Below are 8,230 nucleotides of genomic sequence, written 5' to 3' on the forward strand. Positions count from 1 at the left end.
AAATCCGGATGCTAGCCTGAATTTGATCTGGGTCGAAAATCGAAATCAAAATCTGGTATTCCGGTCTAGGTCGGATAAAATTCAGCTCGACTGAACAGTCCTAATTGTAAGAAGTTAGTGATATTTTCTACGACTAGCCAACGCCACATCCATGAGATTTCCTCCACATAAAAATAATGGTTATTATTGGATTGCTCATGTTAGACTTTAAAGGTTGTATGAGATAGTCTGACGAGATAATATGATTTTATATTAAATTTAAAAATTAAATAAAATATTTTTAGAATATAATTTATTAATATTATTATTATTTTTAGATTTAAAAAATTAAATTATTTATTATATTTATATAAAAATTTTAAAAAATTATAATAAAATGATATAAGATAAATTGAATGTATTTCTCATTTCAAGCGAATTTGTTGAGGGGTCCGGACCTGTGAGAGACCGTACCTTTAGCGTGTACCTTAAAACACACGCGTGTCCAACAGTCCCGCATAGTTCGTTTACTTCGCTTCCCTGTTCTAGCTAAACCCTTCTCTCTCTCTCTCTCTATCTCTCTCTCATGTGACCTCGATCAACCATGGAAGTGTCGATCCTATTCAACAAGCTCAGGTACTTCTCGAACTCTCACTCCCACTCCCTATGCTCACTCTTCTCTCATTCCTCATACCCTTTTCTTTCTCCTAAAATCCTCGTCTCTCCTAAACCCTCACCAATTTTTTGTTTCAGTTCCAATCATTTTAACACAAAATCCACTTCTAGTTATCCATATCCATTTATTTCTTCGACTAGGTCATCCTCTTTTTCTGCTATAAAACACCCATTTCCTCAATCTTCACGGGCTTTACATTTCTATGGATACAGCATTACCAGACATAGGTTCCAAATTTCGAATCTAGGATTGTTTAGAAATTATTGTAATAGGTTCTTTCGTTGGTTTTCGGTTTCATCTGCGATAGAAACAATGACTTCGAGTGAAAATGTAAAATCTGGAAAAATGGGTATTAATGGGATTAGACCGATTGCGATTCGAAAGGAAGTTTTGGAAATGATTGCCATGATTATGAGGGATGAGAATGATTTGGAGTTCAAGTTGGATTCAATGAATTTGAGTTTATCTATTTCTTTAGTTATTGAGATTTTTCGGGTTTTGAGTTGGGAAAGAGTGTCCGCCTTGCGTTTCTTTGCTTGGATTAGAAGTTCGCGGCCCGATCTTTGTTGTAATTCGGATGTTTGTAGTTTGGTTATTGATAATTGCGGGTGGTTAGATGATTACAAGGCCATGCTTTGCATTCTGAATGACTATAAGCTGAAACGAATTTGTCTGACCAAAATGGCATTTGGATTCTTACCCGTTTTCGTTTCAAACAAGGATTCCATTATGCGTTCTGTAAGAAGAGTTGTAGAGGTGCTGAATGAAGTTGGCGGGTCATGTCGAACCTCCGGGGTTCACTCGCTGATTGAAATGCTCAGCAGTTTGGGTTCCTTTGAAATGGCCAAGTTTGTGATGGAAATTACTGAGAGGAAAACCGGTTATTACAACATTTTGATTAAGGAGAAGTGTCGGAGATGTGATTTTGAAGGAGCCAAGGAAATACTTGATGAGATGAGGCAAATGGGTTGTGATCCAATTGTCAACACTTGCAACTACCTTCTTAGTAGTTTATGTAGGAGTGACAAAACAGATGAAGCTTGTCAACTACTTGAAGAAATGCAAGAAAGGAATTGTCTTCCAAATCCATTAACCTTTGAGATTTTCATTTATCACTCATGTAGACTTGGGAAGTTCGATCTTGCAATCGAGTTTCTTGATAGGATGATTTCAAATGGTCTTGAACCTCGTCTTACCACACACGCTGCCTTCATTAAAGGTTACTTCAATTCACTGAGATATGAGGAAGCACATAAGTATGTGGTTGACTCAAGTGCTAAGCATAGGTGTTCAAGCAATTCACTTTACAGTTTGCTTGCGAGCCTTCATCGGAAGAAAGGAAACGTTGTTGTTGCCCTGAATATTATACTCGAAATGATTACAAAGGGTCTTAGACCAAACTTTGCAGTGTATATGAGAGTTTTGAAGCATCTACAAAAGTCGGGCAGGGATGACTTGGCCACAGACTTAAAGAGCAGGTTTTCTGGTTTGAGTTTGCCGTCAAGTACAGAAACTCAATGATTTTGTTCAGGGACTGTAGTAATTGAATGAACAAGCTGTGACGCTCAAGAGGCTTTTTCATGCAAGCTTCATTATTTTTTCCTTCAACAACTCAGTTCTGTTGTTCCATTTAGGCTGGCTTATATCATTACGCTCACGAGCGTAATTGAGTTGTAGGATTGTCATTCAACAACTAGAATGTAAAGAAAAATAAAAAAAATTGAAATGAACCAAATTTTACGAGAACATAGCTCCTTGGAGTTTCACATAGGCCTAGCCCCGTGTAGGCTAGCCCACACAGGTTGAGTTGCAATTTGCGAAAGCTTTTCTCAGAAAAGCTCTGATACCTCTATTATTTGTCAGTAAAGCTTTGCATATTATTTGTTGTGGCAGTTCTGTGTTCAGAAAACTAGACATGCTTATTGCCTCGTTTACTTCCGAAAATAAATATACTTTCTAAAACATTAGGTTACCTCATCTGAAGCTGATGGCAGCCCTTGGAATAGGCATCCATACAAGCTTGAATTATTGTTATTATTATTATTATTAATATTAATCCAATAGCTAATTTTTGACACATTTTGATCCCCAAGGATTGCATTTTTTGTAGACGCTGCTAAAAAGATCTCTATTTCAGATGCTGGAGTTCCCCCTCTTCAGGCTCTCATTCCGATTAATTGCAATTTCCATATCCGAGGTTTGTTCCTTTTCGCAACCTTTTCCATGAATTCCTAAGTTCCATGCAAATACATTCGATTGCATAGTCGCATCACAGATTGCCCTTTTAAGTTTCACTTTCATCGCCAACTTGGCATCTTGGGTCTGCATTACAAACATTCAGAAGTCAGGACTCAGAATCACAGTGCATGCACTCATCTGTGCCGACAATAACCAGAACATGACATACCATAAAATCTTGTGCACACGTGGGCATGTTTATCCAGAGTAAATATCAGTCACCAAATACTCATAAGTCTTAAACGGTATATAGTTCCAGTTAAGAAATTAGAAGAGGAATTGTATTTGGAAATGGAACAATATATCTTGGTTCTCTGTGTATGTCTCAGCTCTACAAGCCACAATAATGCTACCTGAAATTATTGATCACATTGTTTTTGTGATGCTGGATTTATTCATGAGGAGAAAGGCAAAAAATTGCAAAATTTTGACACAACCTGGACTAGTGACGATTCAAATCAGCATTTAATCATGCTCATTGAGAAATAAAATCGTGGTCTTAATAGTTTGCAGTAATTTCCATAGGCTAAGCAGACAAAATAGAAATTGGAAGAGATATATGACCTTAGGAACCAGCATTTTTAGGTACTGGACAAATTAGTTGAGGCAGATTTGAATACTTTTCCAAGCCCAGCATTCCTTTTGTCTTCTCCCTGCACAAACACAAAATAAATGCATAATCTAGGTACTCAATATCTATAACGAACAGAAAGGGCATTAATTATCAAAAAGCAAAACCAAACATAGTTGGTTTCACAGAATATTCACGGTTTAGGCATTAATCTTAGAGACTCACAGTAAAGACTCGAGTGTTATTAGAAATAATATGATAGTTACCGTGAACCTTTCAAATAAAAAAACACATATGAACGCCCATGGCTAGGGGATTACCTTTTTCTGCAGTCCTTGGACATAATTCTTGTGCCTAAATTCAACTCTATAATCTTGATTCAAGTTGCTCTGAATGGGATGGTTTGTAAACCTTTCATATTTTCAAACTATTAGTATATCACACAAGCAACAAAATCGGGAAAATAAAAACTGATGGAGATATCTTACGAAAACAAGTGTGCGGGATATAATGGTTACATGACGTTTGATCTCTGGTTCTTAGATGCTCCACGCTTGGGTCTCATTTGGCTGACACTAGGCTCTAAAGTCTTTCTACCTTCTCCATCACATCTCCTGAACATAATCCAAGTTGACATTCACAATTTGTGATTAAGATATGGAGAGAGAGAGAGAGAGAGAGGTGTTCTTATTGGTGAAGTCGGACCTCCTGCTGTCTAGAGCCGGCTTTCTCAAGTGGTCAGCAATAGCTCTCTCCTTTGTAATGCCCTGCACATATAGGTGCCCATGACCAACAAGGTAAACCATCAGCAGAAGAGCAAGTTGAGAATCCAATATGAATATAACTTAGATAGTGTACCTTAGTGGATCGTGCGTGCAGTGGCAACTTTGTTGGTAACTTCTCCAACAGCATCTTGGAAGTTGAATTTGCCTCCACCTGACCAGCATTACAAACAGAAGATTTCACTGACATCTTCCTTGCTAATGAATTGTGCAGAGCAGTGGCAATGGAGCTTACTTCAGCCCTTTGCTTATGGGAAGAAACATAGTTGTTGACTTTTGCAGGCTGAGGTGTACCCTTTATTGAAACAAGACCATCATCTCTCTTGCTGGTAATATCGTGATGAAGAGATGGCTTAACAGCTCCTTTCGTAATTTTGCAGTCCAAATGCATTTCATTTTCTCTAGAAGAATCTGTTGCCTGTAAGAAATGACAACTAAAAACTGAGTGACAGAAAAACACCCATTTAATGCATACTGATAATGCAAACTATAGTGATCTAACCACAAATGCAACAAAGACAATCATTCACTGTGAGTCTAAAAATACTAGGAAGGTTTCATTTATTTGGCAGAAGTTCACATGACTCTGAGCTTGTTCAACTCCAATTTTATAGTAGTTTTATCTGAATATTTTTCACGTGTTCTTGCTCTCGAATCTCCTATGAACTCCAAAGCAATTGATGAGGAAGAGACCTTCAATTTGAGGATCAGCAATTGCGGCAAACATCTTGCAACTTTGCAATAAAGTTCATAGACTCTACTTTGCCTTGGGTTACATGAGAACTATAAATCAGAAACCAATATCTTACCATAGCCTTTTGAATGGGTGCTTGTTTATTTTGCTTGTTGGCATCATGCTTGGCTGTGTCGTGAACAGGATAGTCATGCTTGGCAGTTCCAGAGCTCTTATTGACTGATGAAGAGTAAGCCTCATTTACAGAATCTTCGGGTTCAATGGTGGATAAGGATTTACGAGTTCCACCTGTCATGCTAGCTTTGTCTTCAACATGGCAACTTAATTCTTCTTGGGTAATTTGTTTCGATCCCTCCGAAATGCCTCCCTCTGATGAGTTAAGGTTAGCAGCGGCTTCGTTCCTTAATTTCTGCATTTTACTTGCATTGGTGGGCATCTTTTCCCCTTTCATCAAGTCAGCATCAACAGCATTTTCCTCTTGTGTCGTGCTGCTCGTTGAGTCGGGATGGGTGGTCTGTTGCTGTTTCACCTGTAATGCCGTCATAGCTCTAACTCTTCTGTAATATTCCTCAAAGTATGCCTTCTTTTGAGCAACAAATCCAGGGGCCTTGAACTTCTCGAGCTCCTCCTGACATCTGTTGTGGGAGAAAACCGACCTCTTTTCCCATGCAAGTGACTCCACAGCAAATCTCCCAAAAGATATCGACCCATGGTCCAGAATGTCAGAGATAGATACAGTCTGCTTGTCAATGGAAATACAGACCAAATACCAACATCATACACGAATAATGTCAAACACAGAACCCAGAAGAGCACAAGAACAACATATTTCGCGCATTCATTTATAAGCTTATTTTGGACCATCCCAAAATTGCAATAATAACTTAAAGCCCTTTGGAGTCCTACATACAAACGACTACTGAACTTGATATAAACCACGAGGATTAAACAGCTTCAGTCAATTTTTCTTTCCCATTTCCTCAATTATATGGGAAACCAAGAAGTCCCCGGGCGATTTAACTCCCATTAGAACAAAAGTTAAAGATGTAGGCTTTTCGTGCTTTAACTGCTTTACCACATATTCAGGAGATATTTCAAGGAAAAACCAAGCGATTGACTAGAGTTTTAATAGTATTAGAAAAGAAAGATGGGACATGGTTAACATGAAAAAAGCAAGTGAGAAGAGGAGCGTTGGAGTGTACCCGAGCGTCGGAATCAGTCGCCATTTTCTGGTTACTCTATAAACTCAGACGGGTGTTTGATCCCAGAAGCTTCCCGAGTCCAAAATACATCTAATACAACTGAAAGCTTTGCAACAGTTACTACTTGAAGATCATACGACCCATAACCTTTTTAAGGAGGTGTTTATATGGGTGGTGATTTCCCTCGCCCATTTTTCTTATTTTCTCTCGGTCACCCACTATATTGTTTTTTGGTAATAATTAATATGGCGCTTCTCTTGTGACTGGTTCCGTGAGAAAACAAAAGTGGGTAGAGAAAATGGCGCAACCAAACAGCCCCTACGGTTACTGACGTGGCTTTCACCGTGCGATGCGACACAACCACGTTTCTGTGCATCTGGGTCCTACAGCCGCCACGTTGCCCACTTGCTTCTTTTTTTTTTTTTTTTGGGTTAAGGTATTTGGATGAGAATCTTTAATTATTATATCATTTTGTCTAATGGTGGGTAAGAGTCCCACGTGGAGAAGTATGTTAAGAAGATGGACCTCCAACAAGGGCCACGTGGTCTGGGCATGGGGTCAATAAAAGTTAGGACGAGTCTACCATAATAGCAATATCATGACTTTTATGTATTTTAAACCCTCGATCTCAGATACATTTTCTGCAGAATTAAATATACAACTAATTCAAAGGCTTAAAAATCGAATTGGGCTCTTGGCTAGGCCCAATCTCTTTGCACCAGTAGAGTTTTTGTTAAAGTAACACGATTTTTATTTCAATCTCAATAGATATTGCAAGTAGTAGGAGACAGCAGTTGGACGAGAATGTACAAGTATATTTATGGAGTATTCAATAGAGAGGTTTCTAATTTGTCAATCTCTATGTGTATATCCCTCTCTCATTTGAGACTGTCAAGTTGGAACAAAAATCTTAATTAATGTCAATATTTTTGAAGTGGGATACTGCTGAATAGAGTTGGCACACGGTTTGTGGAAGAGATTCTAGAATCGGTCTAATTTCTTAAGTACTCAAGTTTAGTTAATTTTCTTCGATATTCGAGGCTTTAGTACCATTTGTGGTTGACAGCTCTTATAAATTATTATTCGCTCTGTGTTTTCGATTACACATGAAATTGGTGGAAAAGAGTCCGTCGAGGCCTAGGCTTGGTCTAATTAGTCTTTGCTTAAGGAAGGTACTTAAGGAAGATATATGCATGCATGCAGGTTAGGTGATACGACACCAATTACTGACTTCCATTTTTCACCTAAAAGCCACACCCCTCATCATCATCATCACGTAGGCCCCGATCATTCATTCATATCCATCGATCGGGGCGGCCAACTAATTAAATACTCCAAGCCATCAACATATTATATAATTAACTATGGAATATTATTCTCTTGTGCCGCCTAGCTCTTACTGTTGACTTCCTCTTAATATAATTTTATTATTTTAAAAAAAATATATTTTTTAAACATTTTTTAAAAAAATACACGAGCGGTGAAACCGAGAGCAGACCCGAAAACTAGCAATTTTTATTAATTATATTATAAGTTGGATTGCTCAGAAAAAATAAATAAAATAAAGTCAAGTATTTGGATTAAAAAAATATTAGTCGTCTTTGGTGACAAGATCATTACATATTGGTCAGTTAATTTCCATGTTAAAAGTCTCATGAATTCATTTTCCAAATATTTCATTCCGTGAATAATAAAAAGTCGCAGTACGTAGTACGTAGTACTTCACCTTTTGAGCTGCTTGGCATTGACAATATTGCTTTATTTAAGTTTTAGGAAGCTGCCTTGAAACTACATGGCATGACCAATTAATCTTCTTAATAATTAAATAGAAAATATACAACAATTTTCCTGAATATGCCGTCTAATCAGTTAGATAGCCTTTTTCTTTTCCTAATCATATATATGCAAGTTGTATATGGTGAGCCTACAAATTAATTAAAAAAAATAATATTTATAGTCGTGAGTTTGCCAGCACTACATAATCACTTTAAAAAATGGTATATATATTATATACTGGGTCAGGAAAGTTATTTGGGGCAAACTAATTAATATTATTATAATAAAATAATTAATTCTTTCTCATAATGT

At 37.4% G+C, this 8,230-nt stretch overlaps 2 protein-coding genes across 4 annotated transcripts; one reads left to right on the forward strand and one right to left on the reverse strand.

Moving 5' to 3' along the window:
- Window positions 1–431: 431 nt before the first annotated feature.
- LOC122302362 (pentatricopeptide repeat-containing protein At3g62470, mitochondrial-like) lies at window positions 432–2,401 on the forward strand. The gene has a single exon (XM_043113576.1). It carries the CDS (start codon window positions 584–586, stop codon window positions 2,174–2,176), a length of 1,593 nt encoding a protein of 530 aa, XP_042969510.1. The 5' UTR covers window positions 432–583; the 3' UTR covers window positions 2,177–2,401.
- Window positions 2,402–2,866: 465 nt separating this feature from the next.
- Window positions 2,867–6,379, reverse strand: LOC122302364 (protein WVD2-like 7). 3 transcript variants are annotated; one of them, XM_043113578.1, is made up of 8 exons: window positions 6,143–6,379; window positions 5,056–5,679; window positions 4,323–4,664; window positions 4,170–4,231; window positions 3,983–4,078; window positions 3,785–3,875; window positions 3,458–3,546; window positions 2,867–2,977 (listed from the first exon to the last, which is right to left on the reverse strand). In XM_043113578.1, exons 1-7 carry the CDS (start codon window positions 6,164–6,166, stop codon window positions 3,475–3,477), a joined length of 1,311 nt encoding a protein of 436 aa, XP_042969512.1. In that variant the 5' UTR covers window positions 6,167–6,379; the 3' UTR covers window positions 2,867–2,977; window positions 3,458–3,474. The 3 variants fall into 3 exon arrangements, 2 of the variants coding, with proteins under 2 accessions (XP_042969512.1, XP_042969511.1); XM_043113577.1 differs by having other exon boundaries at window positions 2,867–3,546; XR_006240449.1 differs by lacking the exon at window positions 2,867–2,977 and having other exon boundaries at window positions 3,496–3,546; window positions 3,953–4,078.
- Between the last annotated feature and the right edge of the window lie 1,851 nt (window positions 6,380–8,230).

This window comes from Carya illinoinensis, chromosome 3, assembly GCF_018687715.1.
Source record: "Carya illinoinensis cultivar Pawnee chromosome 3, C.illinoinensisPawnee_v1, whole genome shotgun sequence".
NCBI classification, from domain to species: Eukaryota; Viridiplantae; Streptophyta; class Magnoliopsida; order Fagales; family Juglandaceae; genus Carya; species Carya illinoinensis.

Coding starts and splice junctions, on each gene's coding strand:
- LOC122302362 (XM_043113576.1), top strand. CDS start 584: ATGGAAGTGTCGATCCTATTCAACAAGCTCAGGTACTTCTCGAACTCT.
- LOC122302364 (XM_043113578.1), bottom strand. CDS start 6,166: ATGGCGACTGATTCCGACGCTCGG. Junction 4,079..4,169: donor CCGGCTCTAGACAGCAGGAG/GTCCGACTTCAC, acceptor GATTATGTTCAG/GAGATGTGATGGAGAAGGTA. Junction 3,547..3,784: donor TCCAAGGACTGCAGAAAAAG/GTAATCCCCTAG, acceptor GTGTTTGTGCAG/GGAGAAGACAAAAGGAATGC.